General features: G+C 29.3%; 5 protein-coding genes across 9 annotated transcripts in view; 3 read left to right on the top strand and 2 right to left on the bottom strand.

Moving 5' to 3' along the window:
- The window catches only part of Rpp25 (ribonuclease P protein subunit Rpp25), a 27704-nt gene extending 9338 nt beyond the window's left edge, over positions 1–18366 (bottom strand). Inside the window, exon 1 of one of the 4 annotated variants that reach the window (XR_012479963.1) lies at positions 18198–18366. The gene's annotated coding sequence lies outside the window, so the exon portion shown is untranslated. Of the gene's footprint in view, positions 1–14391; positions 14526–18197 lie in introns of those variants that run through there. The other 3 variants (XM_074249586.1, XM_074249589.1, XM_074249588.1) reach the window with 3 other exon arrangements.
- On the top strand, positions 506–8394 carry LOC141531632 (aromatic-L-amino-acid decarboxylase). Its single transcript, XM_074249546.1, has 12 exons — positions 506–778; positions 951–1173; positions 1255–1368; positions 1454–1505; positions 1575–1645; positions 4317–4685; positions 4766–5004; positions 5066–5240; positions 5737–5902; positions 7469–7715; positions 7802–7876; positions 7960–8394. The coding sequence occupies exons 2-12, from the start codon at positions 973–975 to the stop codon at positions 8093–8095; spliced, it is 1845 nt and encodes a 614-aa protein (XP_074105647.1). The 5' UTR covers positions 506–778; positions 951–972; the 3' UTR covers positions 8096–8394.
- On the top strand, positions 8928–11570 carry LOC141531637 (tyrosine decarboxylase). The gene is made up of 3 exons (XM_074249554.1): positions 8928–9163; positions 9253–9460; positions 9808–11570. The coding sequence occupies exons 2-3, from the start codon at positions 9260–9262 to the stop codon at positions 11269–11271; spliced, it is 1665 nt and encodes a 554-aa protein (XP_074105655.1). The 5' UTR covers positions 8928–9163; positions 9253–9259; the 3' UTR covers positions 11272–11570.
- On the top strand, positions 14761–16430 carry LOC141531672 (uncharacterized). 2 transcript variants are annotated; one of them, XM_074249605.1, is made up of 4 exons: positions 14761–15081; positions 15169–15213; positions 15383–15612; positions 15731–16430. In XM_074249605.1, the coding sequence occupies exons 1-3, from the start codon at positions 14985–14987 to the stop codon at positions 15424–15426; spliced, it is 186 nt and encodes a 61-aa protein (XP_074105706.1). In that variant the 5' UTR covers positions 14761–14984; the 3' UTR covers positions 15427–15612; positions 15731–16430. The 2 variants fall into 2 exon arrangements, with proteins under 2 accessions (XP_074105706.1, XP_074105705.1); XM_074249604.1 differs by lacking the exon at positions 15169–15213 and having other exon boundaries at positions 14823–15081.
- Positions 16448–17198, bottom strand: LOC141531661 (peptidyl-prolyl cis-trans isomerase H). The gene has a single exon (XM_074249590.1). The coding sequence runs from the start codon at positions 17055–17057 to the stop codon at positions 16503–16505; it is 555 nt and encodes a 184-aa protein (XP_074105691.1). The 5' UTR covers positions 17058–17198; the 3' UTR covers positions 16448–16502.

Below are 18366 nucleotides of genomic sequence, written 5' to 3'. Positions count from 1 at the left end.
CTATCCGTTGCGACAAGGCAAAAATTTTCTTCCAATTTAAACAATAGTCTCTCAAATATGTAAATAGATATATACATTTCTATGGCTCCTATAAAGAAGCTCAGAAGTAGGTCTTTAACATTTAATTAAATTCAATAATAATTAAATGTCGAACGTTTAATAGATATATCAATGAATACTGATAAACTAGGACTCCTCCCACACAGGAGAGTTCCCGATTTCATATTCCATATTAAGTACTGCTCCTGCTGTTGATGACAACTTCTTAATAACAATACCAAAAGCATCTTCACCTTCACCATCAACTAAACATCCAATTTACTCAAGTGGTCCTTGTAATCGTTGGCCAATATTTTGTATGAATAAATTTTTTGTAATCTCCCGACGGTTTCTTTCATTTCCTATTACATGCTGAATTATTTTTCAGCCCGTGTCCTAAAAATAATATTAAACTTTAATAAAAAAAATATTTCTAAAGAATGGAGTTATTCTTGATAAATGATCTGGAATTCCTCGGTAAATAGTAGGGGTGCTATGATGATACATATACCTACGATACGGATAGGGTTTGTGATGTCTTGACTCTTGATTTTCACCCCCCAAAGAACGCGTGCGCGTAAGCAAGGACGACTAAATTTTAATATTATTATTTTACCATTGTCCTTTACTCTTCTTTGGTCAGAGTCTTGAGTCAGTTCTCTTGGTGTAAGCTTCTAAGCACAGACTTGTCTGCTTTACCTTTTATTTTTTGAGCTTTCTTTTGTGTCGTAAGCAACAGGTACGGCTTCTTATTGAGTTTTAATTAATTATAAGTTCGTCACACTTCAGTGTACTTTATTCTCTATTTATTGGCATTGCCGTTAAGTGAATGTGATTGTTATTCAAAATATCTGTTAATAATTCACCAAATTAATCCAACGATACTTAATTTACTTAAATTATATTTTTAGGAAAAATAATAGATATCTAAAAATGGATATCGATGAATTTAGAATCCGCGGTAAAGAAATGGTGGAGTACATTTGTGATTTTATGAACAATATCCATACTCGTCGTGTGACTCCTGATGTTGGTCCGGGTTATTTACGTCCTCTGTTGCCGTCAGAAGCACCGTATGATGGAGAGCCATGGGCAGATATTATGAGAGATGTAGAGAGCAAAATAATGCCTGGAGTATGTTATCAAACCAGTAATTTATTTATTTATTCATTAATTTGTATTCTCGCTAAAAAAATAATATTTTCACTAACCTAGATCACTCACTGGCAACATCCTCGATTTCACGCTTACTTTCCAGCTGGAAATTCATTTCCTTCAATTTTAGGTGACATGTTGTCAGACGCTATTGGTTGTATTGGTTTTTCTTGGGTAAAATATCATTTTATTCTACTGCATCAATTCAAATCCATCAAATTGACGGACATTTTTATCTTTACTTGTCTTTTTTCTCTAGGCGGCAAGTCCAGCTTGTACGGAATTAGAGACGATAGTTTGCGATTGGTTTGGTAAATATCATTTTCTTCTTTTATTATTTTTGTTCATTGATAACTTATCTGTTGAATAAATTATTTCAGGTAAAGCGATGCATCTTCCGAATGATTTTTTGTATTTTAGTCCTGGTAGTAGAGGTGGCGGAGTAATTCAGGTAATAAATTATTTTAATCTGGTCCTTAGACTTTTGTTATCATTAAATTTTTTATTAATAAATTATTAATTTTTTTTTTTGCATTTTTTAAAAGTAAATATATTTAAAAATATTACGAAAAAATTTTAGAAACATCAGAGCATTTTAACTAAGAGTTGAGTTTCAAAAGGGGTATCTTTTCATTTTTGATTAATCAAAAAATAACAAAAAACTGGTTATCTTTAATTATAAATATTTTTATTGAACTTTTTTAATTTAGCTATCAAGTGCTATCGGTTATGAAGCTACAATTCGATTCTCATTTAGAAATCTTTATAATTTTTGAAGTAATTATTTATTTATTAGGTTTAAATGTCAAGGCACAAAGCCGAATGGCAAAAATGATATACATAAAATTATAATTCACATAGCTTAAAATATAAAATTTACATAATGTTCAAGTGGACATAATGTTTTTAATCATATTAACCAGCTCACTATTATGTTATTATTCGAGATTTATAAGAAAATCAAATATTTTTGTCTTGAAGGATTCTAAACCAAGAGAATTAGAAATTTCAGGAGGTAAATCTTGCCAGAACCGTATAGCTGATATAACAAACGACTGCTCGTAGATTGTGGTAACAAAATTGGGTATTTTAAAAGTGATATTATTATTTCTGTTAGCTATTCTTTGCGATCGTCTGATGACAGGGTCTTCTTCAATAAATAAATCACGTAAAAATTTTGGTTTACCTGTTGATAACAATTTAAAGAACACGCAGGCTAAAAAATATAGCCTTCCTGACTTTACCTTTAACCAATTTAATGACCGTCGATATGGTGTGATGTGCTCATCTCGCCTCAGATTAAAAATGAATCGAATAGCACTGTTAACAAGTTGCTGCAATTTGCAATCAAGTTCATTCGATAAGTTGAGAAACACTACTGAGCAATAGTTAATAGGAAGGATAGTAGCAGAAACTAATAACTTGCGGGTCTGTGTGGACAGAAAGTTCTTCCTACGTTTTAAACTATTTAGTGAACCATAAACTTTGCGTGATACCTGTGAGATATGCGTATCCCAAGAAAAATTATTTGAAAGATGGACTCCTAGATGTTTGGTTGAATTTGTATATGGTATTACATTGCCATCTATAATGATCTCAGGTAGCTCGAATTAATATTTAAAAGTTAAAAAAACTGCTCTTTTAAAATATGAAAAGATACCCTTTTGAAAATCAGCTCCTCAACTATACTTCTTCAAGTATTGAATGCTACTATCTTAACGCGCTTGTTCATCCCAGCCGGTGCGTGAACCACAGTTGGTTGAAAAAATCTCAGAAACTTCAGAACCGATCCTTATGAAATTTTAACTGCATATTCTATACACTTAGGGGCCATTCATTCATTACGTAAGGGTATTGAGGGGAAGAGGGAGGGGGTTAAAAATGTCTACATGTCCTTATGCTGGCGGGAGGGAGGTAAAATTAATTCTTACGTGATATTTCGTGAATTAAAATTCAATATTAAAAATCTAATTTCATTTTGGATTCCAAATATTTTTTTTTAATTTTAAAGTGTACAGTTGAATTTTTATTTTAATTAAATAATTTTTATTTCTGATTGAAAAAAAAAAAACTTTTTTCGTGTATTATCGTATTTTTATTGTTTAAAAAATAAAAAACATTTATGTTTTTGAGACTAATTTGAAACTACTTAAATATTATTTTATGAAAAATTTTATGAGTTTGTAGTTTTACTGATTTATATTTGCTAGTATTACTTAAATTATTACTTGTTAAAAAATAAAAATTATGGATCCCACTTTGAACTGTAAGTTTTAGTAAACTTGATCCTTTCCTAACATAACAATTTATTATTTAGAAGATCAAGATAGAATCTTACGTAAGAAAAGATAGGGGGAGCACCAAAATTGTCCTTACGTTATTAATGAATAGCCCCTTGTCGCTATATAGCATAGCAGAATTTTTACAAAATTTATATTTTTAATATTTTTCTCTGTAAAAAACGTACTTTTTCGTTTTTTTTGACTGAAATTTTGTTATTTCTGCAGAAAAATTAACACTTGTGCTACGGAATGTAACTATTGTAATAATAAACATAAAACCATTTGACGTTTTTGTTTCACATTGATCATTGTTCAGATTTTTTCAACAACGCGGATCTAACTATTTTCTAAGGACTTCAATTTAACTTTCGCTTTTGCAATTGAAAAGTATTTAAAATTAAAAAATAAAATTTTGTTGTAGTTTATAAGTGTTAGTATTAAAGATGAAGTATTCTCAAAAAAACAATTAATAGACTGATAAAAAAATTGACTTGACTCAAGAGCCAAGCTCTTGAACCAAAAATTTCATTTTGAAGAAAATGATTTTCTTGAGTTAAGAGAATAAATTCTTTAGCTAAAAAATTATTCTTGGTCTTAGAAAATTTTTTTAGCTAAGAAAATTATTTTCTTCAAAATGAAATTCTTGGTTCAAGAGTTTGGCTCTTGAGTCAAGTAAATTTTTTTATCAGTGTAGAAAAAGCATTTTTTTCAGGAGTTCAAAATAGAATAACCCTTTAAAATAACTTACTAACTGAATTTTACTTCAGTTCTCTTTTTACATCTTAATAATAACAGCCGTAAATTTCTAATCTCAAAAATTCACTAATTTTATTTCTTCAGGGATCTGCATCAGAAAGCGTTTTAGTCTGCATGTTAGCAGCAAGAGCTCAAGCAATAGCCCGTCTCAAAGAGTCTCCAGCTCACGCTCACCTCGACGAAACAGCTCTTCTAGGAAAATTGATGGCCTACTGCAGTCGCGAGTCTCACAGCTGCGTTGAAAAAGACGCGATGATTTGTTTTGTTAAATTAAGGATCCTTGAGCCGGATGAGAAGAGTGTAATGCGCGGCGAAATTCTCAAACAAGCCATTGAAGCTGATGTCGCTGAAGGATTTGTCCCTTTTTTTGTATCTACGACACTAGGTACTACTGCTTGTTGCTCCTTTGATAATCTCAAAGAAATCGGACCAGTTTGTCGTCAATACCCCGGGGTAAATCAAATAATTAATTTCTTCTTTTTGTCATTATGATCTACAATAATTAATAAAATATAAATGTATTTATTTAAAAGATTTGGCTGCACACAGACGCTGCTTATGCTGGAAACGCGTTTATTTGTCCAGAATTGAGATATCTAATGGCGGGCCTTGAGTACGCAGATTCAATAAATACAAATACCAACAAATTTTTGTTGACTAATTTTGATTGCTCATGTCTGTGGGTGAGAGATCGGTTTAAATTAACAAGCGCACTTGTTGTTGATCCACTGTATCTTCAACATACTCATGCGGATACCGCTATTGATTATAGGTTGGTATTTTTTTTCTTCTTCATACTCAGGAGTATAATTATTAATAATATTTATTTATAGACACTGGAGTATTCCATTAAGTCGGAGATTTAGATCACTGAAACTATGGTTTGTTTTAAGAAATTACGGAATAAGTGGTTTACAAAATTACATACGTAATCATTGTAAACTAGCTAAACAATTTGAACAATTCATACGCAAGGATGATCGTTTTGAAGTCTGCAATGAAGTTGTGGTGATTAATATGGTTCCAATATTTTTGATCCCCCGACAAAAAATCCCCGACAATTAATCCTAAATAGCCGGAATTTTTAAATAAAACGATAAACCACGAAATATTAATAATTAAATAATTAATCAATGCTTTGCAATAACTTTTTTATTTTTTTTTTTACAAATTATGGCAAAAAAAAAACTTTCGATAAATTTCATTTAACTTTTTAATCAAGTCCTTTTAATATGGTTTAATATACGTCCTTTTAATATGGTTTTTGTGAGTGTTTATTCGACATTAGACCAACACATACGCTTTTTACCGTGTTGTGCTCTTTTATTATTGTGCTTTTTAATAATTTTTAATAACTATAACGAATTTGAAGGATAACTTGGCGGGGATTTTTTGTCTTGGGGATATTTTGTCTAGAGATATTTTGTCGGGAGATCAATACGCCTGATATCGATTAAAATGACTAATTTTTAAAAATAATTTATTAATTATTAAACTATTTTAGTTAGGACTGGTGTGTTTCCGAGCTAAAGGTTCTGATAAGTTGAACCAAAAACTTTTGAGCGTAATCAATGATTCAGGAAAAATTCATATGGTACCAGCTAAAGTTAATCAGAAATATACGATTCGCTTTGCTTTGGCTGCACCCAATGCAACATCTGAAGATGTTGGTAAGTTTAATAATTAATTTATATATGCTGGTTATTTAAAGGTTGTAAGATATAAAATATCTATTCATAGTGAATTATAAAATACATGTATATAATTATGAATTTTATTAATATAAAGACATAAAGTTATTGAATTTAAGCAACTTCAAATATTTTTATTAAAAAATAAATTATAAAAAAGGATGTTTTAAATTCTTCAAACAATTTTAAAGCAACAAGATTCGAAGGCAATTGATTGCACAATTAAATTGCAGTTATCATAAACTTGTAATAAGAGATTAATTTGTCGAATTCTTTAAACAATTTTACTTCTTCGCTAAAAAAAATACAAATTTTGGTAAATATTTACAAGTGGGGTCAACCATTTTAATTTTCATTTTTTTGAACGAAATTTCTATTTGATTTTATTGATATACTAGCTTTTACCTGCGGCATCGCTCACTTTAAAGCCCTTAGATAAATATTAAAGATCATTACATTTCAATAGAACTGAATCAATGTGATTCTAATTTTTTCACAAACAATTTTGTTGTCTTTCGTAAAAAAAAATTTTTTTTTTTAATAAAAAGTATCCTATGTTACTTCTAATACCTCCAAGAATATGTGTACAAAGTTTCATGATGATCGGTTAAGTAGTTTTCGCATGAAAGCATAACAAACAAACTTATAATATTAGAAGCGATTTTTGTTTTAAAAAATACATAAAAAAATTTAAAAAAAAAGTGAATCATCACAATTTTAACAAATTTTACAAATTTTCAAAAAAATTTATAAATTTTTTAGAAAACTAATATTCGACTTTTTTTTTTTTAATTGTTTGTTTTTTTATGTACTTTTCAAAAAAAAAAAAAAAAAAAAAAATGTATAAAATACATAAAAAAAAATAAAATAGAAATTTTATCCAAAATATGAGAGCCAAAATTTTTTCCAAGTTTTGAAAGCAAAAAAGCTATCGAAATCTTGATTTTTTTCTTTCACATTTTTTATTATAAATGCGCCGTAAAAACAAGCAGAATACAAAAAAAAATTTGAAAATGTTAATTTTTCCCCTAGTTATGCCCCCCATGTAAATAATTACTAAAATTTTTCTCACAGTAATTTTTTTATTGAAAAAAAGTTTCTTAGATAGGGGAAAAAATAGTTGTGGATGAAAATTTTCAAGTTATCAATTTAAAACTGTTTTTTTTTTTCCAAATAAAAAAAAATTTTTTTTTTCAACAAGAAAGTTGAGGAGCTGATTTTCAAAAGGGTATCTTTTCTTATTTTAAAAGAGCAGTTTTTTTTACTTTTAAATATTAATTTAAAAAATATTTATAATTAAAGATAACCAGTTTTTTGTCTCGATTAATCAAAAATGAAAAGATACCCCATTGAAACTCAACTCCTCAGTTATTGTAAGAAAAAAATTGATTTATTAAGCTAACAAATAAATTTGTTAAAAATTTTCAACAAATTAATTCAGAAAAAAAATTTTTCCTCTCTACTAAAAATGTATCTCCACTTTTCTTGTTAATAACTTCAATTCCTCTACGAACGATTTTAAAACTATTTTTCTAAACTTTGCAGAACACGCATGGAGTGTGATAACGGATTACTTATCAGAAATTTTGGAAGGTAAAGAAGTTGTGGACAAACTCGCAGACATCCGAGAAAAAAAGCGCAAAGCAACTTTGGAGCAGCGAAGATCATTTTTCGTTCGCATGGTCTCTGATCCAGCGATTCAGCCAGGGTTTACTAAAACGCCCAACAGACCTGAAGCTAAATTGGAAACTCAAGCGACCATTGGTGGACTTGGTTCTAATCCTCGTACTACGTAAGAGTTATTACAATTATCCAACTGAATAAATAATAAATAAACTTACACAAATAATAAAATTAATTTGTGATTTAAATGACTAGAAGTTCGTGGATTTCATGGCCACTGGCTTATTTAATGTCCCGTGAATCAACAGACACGAGTGAATTGTCTTTGAGGCAAATATCTATCAATTTATTTATTTATTTATTTATAAAAATCAAAATTAAATTATTGAGTAATTTTTTATTATAAATAATAGATTTCGTCATTTGGATACGATGGTTCGTCTGAAAACGGGAGCAGGAAGCCGACGCGGTAGCAGTAACGGCTGCAGCCCAGAACCATCTCCAACAGTGTCACCTTCACGAGGAAGATCACCAAATGGCCGAACGTAATTGACCTGATAATAAAATTATAGATAATTGATTGATAAATTATTAATAAAATATAACGTCGGTGTTATCATCTTGGAGGGCGGCTTTAAATGTTGGTTTAAGCTATTAATTAAAAGGGTAATTGTCAATGAAAATAATATGATCGATAAACTGCCTCCAAGTAATGTCATAACATTACTCGAAAGATGAAAGTAATTAATTATAATCATAATTATTACATTATTTATTTATAAATTAATATCGTTATTGTTTTAATTAATTTTTAAATATTTAGTCATTCAAATTTCTGTCATTGAGAATATATAATAAACAAATTAAAGGTAACATATGTTTGTTATTATATATAATAAATTGATTTTATTATTAGGGATGGAAATGAACATCGAGTGGTCGAGCGGAAGACGAGTCAACCGTGAAGTGTCGTGATATAAAACTACTCACTAAATTGTTATGTATGGGCTATAAAATATTGCATCCATATATTTATATACTTCATGTAATATACATATACGTATATATAGACTCGGATAGATACATAAATATATATATATATATATATATTTATATTGACCAGTGACCTGTCCAGAGTAATATAGTCCAGCGATGCTTTATAAAAAGGTGTTTGTTGAATATCGGGGAAGAGTAAGTGGCTATTTATAAAATAGCTAGAGGGAGTATTCTACCCCTTCACTTTAAAACCCCGTGGACCTATCTCTCGTTGCCTTTTTCCATCACTTGCTTTTCAACCGTTCGCTGTGATACTCTTGTTAACTTTGGAGTTTTTAATTTGCGCTTCTATTATTCCGTTTTAATCCTCAATTATCTTAATAATCTTCAAATAAATAATTAATCGATTAATTAAGTGGAATTATTTGAAATGATTTAAATTAATTAAATTAATCATTCAAACCACTATTTATTTCTTCTTTAATTAGACCGTGTTCAAAAAGCGCTCGGGTTGATTAATTTAAAATCGATAAGAAGTGCTTTATTAGTCACTGCCAGTTTAAATAGTCATCTCTGGATAATGTTTTATTAAATCGTTGATTTTCATGATTAATTAATAAAGTAAGTATCATTTTCATTTTTATTTATTTTACTTTTAATTAATTATGCTTTTTTCTTCTTGAAAATTCATTTTTTTTTTTAATTTTTAGATTCAAAATGAACATCGAGGAATTTCGTGTGCGAGGTAAAGAGATGGTCGAGTATATTTGCGAATATTTAAGGACATTAGAAGGTAAAAGAGTTACGGCAAATGTTGATCCTGGTTATTTGAGGCCTCTTTTACCCAACGAAGCACCGCTAAAGCCAGAGTCATGGAATGATATTATGAATGACGTTGAAAATAAAATAATGCCTGGAGTAAAATATAAAATTTTTTCTACACTGTTAAAAATTTGTCTTTAAAATTTTTTTCAATTTATTGAATAATATAATTTTATTAGCGCTTTAAAATTCAAATCATTGAATATATTTATAAATTAATTGATTCTAGATTTGATTAAAAATGAAGAAAAAAAAAATAACGACTTCTAAATTAAGTTTGATGATTGCCATAATTAAATTTGTTAACTTAATAAATTAAATAAAATTTTAAAGCATTTGATTAAAAAAAAAAATTGAAATTAAAAAAGTATAAGTTTTAACAGTGTACCAATTAAATTACTAGATTTACGTTAAAGATAAATTAACTTTAAAATTAATTTTAGATAACTCATTGGCAACATCCACGTTTTCACGCATACTTTCCCGCTGGGAATTCATTCCCTTCAATCCTCGGTGACATGCTATCAGACGCGATCGGATGCATCGGATTTTCCTGGGCAGCAAGTCCGGCCTGCACAGAGCTCGAAACAATAGTCCTAGACTGGTATGCAAAGGCGATTAATTTGCCATCTGGATTTTTGGCTGAAAAAAAAAATTCTAAAGGCGGCGGTGTAATCCAAGGATCAGCATCCGAGTGTATTTTAGTAACAATGTTGGCTGCACGAAATCACGCAATAAATTTGCTGAAGAAAAAAGAGCCATTGATAGAAGACAGTGCTTTTTTACCGCGATTAGTCGCTTACTGCTCGACAGAAGCTCATTCATGCGTCGAAAAAGCGGCTATGATTTGTCTGGTAAAATTGCGAGTATTGGCACCTGATGACCGTTGCTGTTTACGAGGCAGTACACTAGAAGCGGCTATAAAAGACGATATTAAATGTGGATTGGTGCCGTTCTTTGTGTCAACGACACTGGGCTCAACTGGGTGCTGTTCATTTGACAATCTGATTGAAATTGGTCCGGTTTGTAAGAAGCAACCTGGAATATGGCTCCACGTTGACGGCGCTTACGGTGGGAACGCATTTATCTGCCCGGAATTACGGCCGCTTATGGCTGGAATAGAGTACGCAGACTCATTCAATACCAATCCTAACAAATGGCTCCTCGTAAATTTTGATTGCTCATGTTTGTGGGTACGTGATCGCGTTAAATTAACATCAGCTCTTGTCGTAGATCCACTTTATCTTCAGCACGCTAACTCAAATGAATCAATAGACTATCGACACTGGGGTATTCCGCTGAGCCGAAGATTCCGAGCACTTAAACTCTGGTTTGTAATGAGAAGCTACGGTATTATTGGACTGCAAAAGTACATACGCAACCACATTCGATTGGCCAAGAAATTCGAGGCTCAAATGAGAAAAAATAAACGCTTCGAAGTACTCAATGACGTCAGAGTAGGATTAGTCTGTTTTCGTTTAAAAGACAGTGATGAGATAAACCAAGAATTGTTGGCCAACATCAATGCCTCGGGAAAAATCCATATGATACCCTCGAGAATGATGGGAAAATACGTGATACGCTTTTGTGTCACTAAAGAAAATGCCAAAGAAGACGATATTGATTATGCGGTGGAGGTAATTGACGAACACGCCTCTGAAGTCCTGCTCACTCATTATGAGGGCACAGAAATTGAGCTGTCGGCTAAAAGCCCCAAGAGCCCGGTTCCACTCGACAAGAAACTCGTACGAAAGTTCAGCTTCACCAGAAGTGTTACTCGAGATGTTTATAGGAGAACTAAGTCTAAATCAACTTTGCATGACGGAGCTACGCCAATTATGGTTGTTGAAGACAACAACTCACAGGTTGATCTGAACGACGAGGAAGTATTTTGTAGTGATCGGTAGAATACAATCCAACTCACGGTACCAAAGAAAAAAAATCATTTAGTATCGTTACCGTGAGCCAAGCCAGTAGATAGGATTTTCAAATATCGTGTTGATCCTGAGTCTTTAAATACTTCTAAAGAAGTTTTGATTTGATTAGTGGTTCATTTTTTTATTTTTTTAAATTTACTCAGGAAATGATCACGATTTTTAGTTAGTTATTCGGTGCTTGGTTTTTTATTACTGTTTAATTTTTTTTAATAAATAGAATACTGTTGTTTGATTTTTCAGCATCCTTGAAAGATTTTGTTTCACTTTGATTTTACGTGATACTGCACGCATAAAAACGATTTTGTTGAAATAACAATAGACAGGATAACTGAAAAATATGTTGTGGTAACAAATGAATATAGTTATAGCAACAAATCCATTAGTTGCATTAACAAAATGTTTCAAGTTGTACTAACAAACCAGTTTGTTCAATCATAAAATCAATTTGTTTCTCTAACAAAATCATTTTGTTGCTGCCATAAAATGACTTTGATTTTGTTGCAATAACAAAACTAATCTGTTACCAAAATATTTTCCAAATCCTCAAAAGCTTATCACGAAAATGATTGTGTATAATGAAACTCAATGGGTTAGTCCAACAAATTCTCATTGTTATTCTTACAAATTCTCTTCATTACTTCAACAAATTGTCTTTGTTACTCTAACAAATTTTCTTTGTTATTTTAATAGAACAATTTTACTGTTTCAACAAAAAAATTTGTGATACCAACTAAAGTATTTTGTCGAATCAACTAAAAGATTTTGCCATACTAACAAAATTGTTTTGTTGTTATAATGTATCAATAACTTGTTATATCCTAAATTTTGTTATTTTAACATATGATTTGTCATCCCTATGTTAACAAATTCATTTGTTACCACAACATATCTTTTATTGTTTAGTATTGTTTAGTAACGAATTGAATGCTAAAAAATTGAAATTATAAATTAAATATCTTAGATATTTAGACAATTCAATGTTAACTTTAAGTGTATTGCATGATAATTAATGACAATATTATAAAATTGATCGATAAATGTATTAATTCTATGTGTAGCTAATTAATTAATTAATTAATATATTTATAAAAAAATTAATGAAATAGAATGCAATGTTTTTAGCTATAAAAAAGCCTAATTTTTAAGTAATTTATTATAATGACAAGTGGAATTATATTATTAAATTATTGAAAAACTGTTTAAACTTTTAAAAAAAAATTAGATGTCATTTACAAATTATAATTATACAATACACCGAAAATATTTGTAAAATTGAATTAATAAATTATTGAAAGCTAAAACTAATTTTTTAAATCAATAACATATTTCTCAAAGTAAATAGCAAATAAAGACATGATACATTTTTTTATACTACTGATGATTATAGAAGGAGTGATGAAAAAAATTAAGTTTATACGCGAGTTATTTTAGTGACAAACAAATTTTTTATAACGTTAAAAGCTTTGTTTTATTATATTATAACCTGGTTAGTTAGTCATCGCTACTCACAAGGATAATAATTGAAATTAATTTTAAATTCTAATAGGCAAAATGAGACCAATGCTTGCAACGGCTCAATGAACAAGATAATTTTCAATAAAAACAACTGAAATTACGGATATTAATTTTTTTTTACTGTATTAAGTAATCAATAAGCTATTGATAATTTTATTCTGAGTTAAGTATATCACTTTTTTATGGTTGAATAGATGAAAAAAAAAACCTCATTGCTATTTACTTTGATCTCGTTTTATTAAATAAAACGATTTACTGCAGTGAACTATAAATCAGCAAGTAATTCAACTTACTAGATTTAGAAAAAATATATTTACATTACAATTAAGTTAATTAAAATTTTGATAACATCTTAGACGCATCTCAAAATGAAAATTGTAATTTTTCAGAAGAGTTTCTCGAAAAATATTGAAGACATTAGCAGTTAAGGAGGTCCTTTCGCCATCAATGTTAAGTTAAGGGGTTATATCCACTTGCAAGTTCGAAAAAATGTGTTTTTTTGTTAATTTTTTCTGGAGAGGCTTTTTATTGAATATATACATAAAATATATGAATATTTAGCGAATTTAACGTATTCTAAGAATTCATATTTTATTGATAAAAATATTGGGTTCCGTCGTTCCTGTAGAAGATCTCCTGAAGGTCCTCCACAAAAAGGTGTCTGGTGGTGAGGAAGATATCTCTGATCCAAATTATTTGAAATAAAAAAAAACCAAAAGGATTACTTTTAGGATAGATAAATACAGGTAATGATCGAAGAAATAGTCAAAATTTTGATTTTAGACAAAATAGCGGCTTCCCAACAAAAAAAATCTTTTTTTGAACGAAAATTTACACTTTAAAGTGACTTAAAAAATCGAAATTTTTATCAGAAACTTTATTCCTTCGATCATTACCTGACAAAAGTATCTAAGAAGATCCTGTGAAAATTTCAAATCAATCGGTCAAGCCGTTTCGGAGAAAATATTCCTCACCGACTTTGAAAACATCGTTTCGAGAAAAACGCATTTAAAGTTTTGGCTATTATTTAAAGTTACGGTTCCGCCTAATTTCAAACGCTCGGAGACGTCTTTACAAATGCGCTCATTACTCCGAAACTATTTACCAGATTACTTTGAAATTTACCGACAATATTCTCGAATATATATACATTCAAAATATGCAAAAAAAAAATTTCGATTTTTTTGAAATTACCAGTGGATATAACCCCTTAAATAAAAAATATTAGATTATGCATAAAATTAATTTTTATCTAATAGTTATAGTCTTAATTTATCTACTAGTGAAGTTTAATTTATTCATCAACCCGCAAATTTTTGAACAAAAAATTTCTAAAAATGTTAGTATTTTTTTCGGGTTTTACGAGAAAGTCTGACCTTAACAACTTTCTCGAATTATGGTATTAACTACCGATTAGATGGGGTAAAAAAAAAAAAAAAAAAAAAAAAAAAAAAACTGAAAATAAGGTTTTCAAAATATTCAGGTTTCATTTTTTGCAATAAAATATATAGGTTACCGTGGAATTTACGGAGAAATTAAAATTATAAAATCATAGACAATTTTTAAGTAACCTACATTTAAATGGAGTCAGAACATTTGACAACATTGCGTAGCGCGCAAGCTTCAGACCATTAAATAAATTCAAACTAATCTTTAACGCACTTGTAATTTTCATTCATATTTATTAGTTAATTTATTGTTAACAGATTTTCATATTTAATAATTGAAAAATAAAACAATAATTAAAAAATACTAGCATTCTTGTCGTGAGACATTAGAATGTTATAGTTTTATGATTAAACATTTTTAATCAATTTATTTATTTACACTGACTGCAAAAACTTAAACGTGGTTAAGGTTTTATTGTGCAATTAAAAATTTAGGGTATGTTCCGATATGCACTGCGAGCACTGCACAGTGCTATTACTATAGAAAAATTCGTTCCGTAATTGACTGCCAGTATACTGCCGCAGTATCCTAGGGAAATATATGACGTCATAAATCGCCGCCATATTCTGCTGCGAGTACTGGCTTTTTTGAGGTAAGGTACTCGCAGTAGTTTGATCACGTGATCAGTCAAAACTATTTAAAGTGCCTAACGTTTTATAAACAATACCAGCAGTTAAATCACAGAGTTTTGTAATTAATTTGGATTGATAAACGAAACAATGGAAGAATTGCTAAAATTAACTTTATTAGACTGTATTGAGAATACTCAATACGAGCTGAAAGTTACTCAGGAAATTTTTGATCGTGCAAAGACAGGTAAATTTGTCATCGTATCTATCAATATTTTAAGCGTAACATAACCTTATTTTTTTTTCATTTTAATTTTTCGTTATTATTTTGCAGATACAATGTTTGCTACTAAACTTTTGGAATTTTGTAAAAATGAAGGTAAAAATATGAAATTTATTAGAATATTACTGAAAGATAATTTACTAATGATTATCATGTATAATCAATGTCAATATCTCTAATGTATTTACAAATCCGGTATATTTTCTATGGAATAATTTTTTAATATTGTAATTAATCGATCTACAAATTGTTTTGTATTTGATAGTCCCATACCGACATACTACCAAATGTATGATTCAAAAGAAATAGGAAAAGAAAATAAACTTCCGTTAGAAGCCGGCTCGTCAGGCACAGCAACATTTACCGACAGACCTTCAACATCTTTTGATACTTCTCAGACGAAGTCAACGGCTGGAAAAACTCTTAATAAACCGAAAGCTACAAAGTCATCGGGTAAACAGAGAAATGACATAGATGACAATAAGAAATGTCCAGGTAAGCAATTATGAAAGCTGAACAAGAGTCAAATTAATTTTTGTATTTAACTATTTTTTTTTAATTTTAAAAATTTCAATGATTAGTGCCTCAAATACTATTTATTTTTCAATTTTAGGAATTCTTAGGGGTTTTTTTATTTTAATTTATCGAATATTGACCACTACAGTTGTTGTGACCCAACTAGAGCGAAAGGACCTCCTTAATTTAAATTCCGTCGATTGTAGATAAAAGGTCTGATCTTTAGAGTGCAAACAGTTCTATCTAAAGGTGACCTACCACCACATCAAGTTGCTGACATCTTCATTTTCCGAGAGAGTACTTCTAAAAAATTATAATATTTTAAATATAGGTATCAATAGGCACTGGAAAAAAAACTCCAGCTTTCTACAATAGTAAATTTTGGCACTACTGATTTCTTAAAAATTTATATTTTCTTTAATAGCCGATCCCTTCTTTTTCTCATGTCGCACTCACTGCAAGAAACGGTACTATCCTTGTTGCACTCATGATTATAAATCTATTGTAGTTTTATGTTTTTCTTTTAAACAAATGAGAATTAAAAAAAAAAAAAAAAAACGCTCTGCTACGAAATAGCTAATTAAAAAATCTATTACGTAGCAGAGCGTTTTTTTTTTCAAAATTTTTTTTTGTCTAGGAGAGAAATAAAAAGCTGCAATCGTAGGAACCGGCTGTTAAAAAAATTAAATGTAAAAACTTCAAAATATCTTCTGTAAAATATTATAAAAATTGCAGTCAATTTTAAAACTTGAAACTGAAATAAAAAAAAATTTTGGTTAATAAAAAACAAATATCTAAATTAATTAAAAATTAATTAATAATTGAATAAATATAAAAACTTTATTAAATTTCATAATATTTAAATAAAATTACATCTGTCCACATTGTGAAATAGTTACAGGAATTTTAGGTTTATTATTTGGACCAGTAGGTACATTTTCCACCTTTCTCATCACCAAGAGTCCATCAATAACTCGACCAAAAACTACGTGCTTGCCATCAAGAAAATTGCATTTGGCACAGGTAATAAAAAACTGGCAACCATTGGTGTCCTTTCCACTGTTGGCCATTGAAAGGAGTCCCGGGGAGTCATGCTTCAGTGTGAAGTTTTCATCAGCAAATGTGTTACCGCCATAAATACTAAGTACGCCGGTACCGTCACCGTTGACAAAGTCACCACCCTGGATCATGAAATCCTTGATGACTCGATGGAAAATAGCTCCCTTGAACCCCAGAGGCACTCCGTCTTTTCGATACTCGCCGGTGCAAAATTGACGGAAATTTTCGGATGTTTTTGGACAAACATCTTCGAATAATTCAAATATCATACGTCCTATCTCAGTCGTGCCGACTGATACATCAAAAAAGACCACCGGGTTGTTTGGATTGCGGAGTTGAGCTTGAATTTGATTCCACGACGGCATTTTTTTTTGTTTTGATAATTTGATAATCAATTACTTACTTTTTATTTTTTTATTTTATAATTCTTTTTTTTTACTTTGCACTTATTTGCTCCGCTCACAAATTATAAACAACGAATTAACGTAGGAAAACATAACCTGATTGATGAATGAACCCGCGCGCCTAGTTTGTGGCGCCATCTTTTTAAAACAGCCGCGTTATTATACGCGCGCATAGTGGCGCGAATTAATTAAAAATGTCAAAATTAAAAAATTATTTTATTTTTTAAATTGATCATTTTTCTACATAAAAATTTATTTAGAGCCGTAAGATAGACGGCGAAGTAAGAAGAGCTATGAGTGCCTATCAAAAATTTTAATTGCATATTAAAATTCTTAGCTAAAAATAATATAATTTTTTTTTTAATTAAATTAATTAATTAAAAAAAAATGACATTTAAAAAAAAATTAACATTTTTTTATGAAATTGAAATTATCGCACTATTATTAATTTTTGAAATTTTCTTTAACCAAATAAATAAACAATTAAAAAAAAATTACATTTTTTAAGCAAAAATTTATGTAACACTGAAGTTGACAGATATAAAAAATTTTTTTTTGAATTTTATAGCAATTAAATTATTAAAAAAAAAATTTAATTAAAAAGTTTCACATGTGAAAATTCATAAAAATTACAAGTGAAAATTTTTAGAAGTATTTTTTTATTGTAATTAATTTGTTAAAAAAATTTTCAAAATTGACACCTGATGTAAGCAATCTATTCGTAACGTGATTGGTCAAATATATCATAAGCATGAAAATATATGCAAACTCTAAACTCAGGCGCGCGCAAATTTGAATTCTAGTATTATAAATTTATGCATAAAAAAAAAAATTCAAAATAACAAAAAACTCACAAAAGTGGTCTTTAAATTAGTAAACATCAGATAGTCGATTTACTTATAAATAAAATATCATGACAACTTTTTCTACTAATCATTTTAAACGTTGATTTTTATTAATATTAACTTCTAACTTCTGACTTTAACTTCTAAGCAAATGTTATTACTGTTGCATTGTTGTAATTTCAATAGATGGTACATAAATGAAATTGTAAACAACGTGTCTAACATAACCCAAGTATAAGAAAATATATTCCATTACCTTTAATAAAAAATAGCACGTTCTATATCCAATGAGAAATATCAGTAATTTTAACTAATCAACATTTGTGGACACATTTTTAATAAATTGTAAAATAATTGTATAAGAGTTTATAAAATTCACAAATTTTTCAACACATAAACACGCGCACGTGGGCGACTATGTACTG

Source organism: Cotesia typhae, unplaced genomic scaffold, assembly GCF_013202065.1.
Source record: "Cotesia typhae breed Kobodo isofemale line unplaced genomic scaffold, CoteBio_Ctyphae contig_50, whole genome shotgun sequence".
Lineage (NCBI taxonomy): Eukaryota > Metazoa > Arthropoda > Insecta > Hymenoptera > Braconidae > Cotesia > Cotesia typhae.
Note: the sequence above shows the minus strand (reverse complement) of the source record. Positions and strands in the feature narration are given on the sequence as shown.

Excerpts from the sequence above, each read along its gene's own strand:
- LOC141531637 (XM_074249554.1), top strand. The coding sequence starts at position 9,260 with ATGAACATCGAGGAATTTCGTGTGCGAGGTAAAGAGATGGTCGAGTAT. Across the intron at positions 9,461-9,807 it reads AAAATAAAATAATGCCTGGA|ATAACTCATTGGCAACATCC; the intron begins GTAAAATATAAA and ends AATTAATTTTAG.
- LOC141531661 (XM_074249590.1), bottom strand. The coding sequence starts at position 17,057 with ATGCCGTCGTGGAATCAAATTCAAGCTCAACTCCGCAATCCAAACAAC.
- LOC141531632 (XM_074249546.1), top strand. The coding sequence starts at position 973 with ATGGATATCGATGAATTTAGAATCCGCGGTAAAGAAATGGTGGAGTAC. Across the intron at positions 1,506-1,574 it reads GATAGTTTGCGATTGGTTTG|GTAAAGCGATGCATCTTCCG; the intron begins GTAAATATCATT and ends AAATTATTTCAG. Across the intron at positions 5,241-5,736 it reads AAGTCTGCAATGAAGTTGTG|TTAGGACTGGTGTGTTTCCG; the intron begins GTGATTAATATG and ends AAACTATTTTAG.
- LOC141531672 (XM_074249604.1), top strand. The coding sequence starts at position 15,405 with ATGTATGATTCAAAAGAAATAGGAAAAGAAAATAAACTTCCGTTAGAA. Across the intron at positions 15,613-15,730 it reads TGACAATAAGAAATGTCCAG|GAATTCTTAGGGGTTTTTTT; the intron begins GTAAGCAATTAT and ends TTTCAATTTTAG.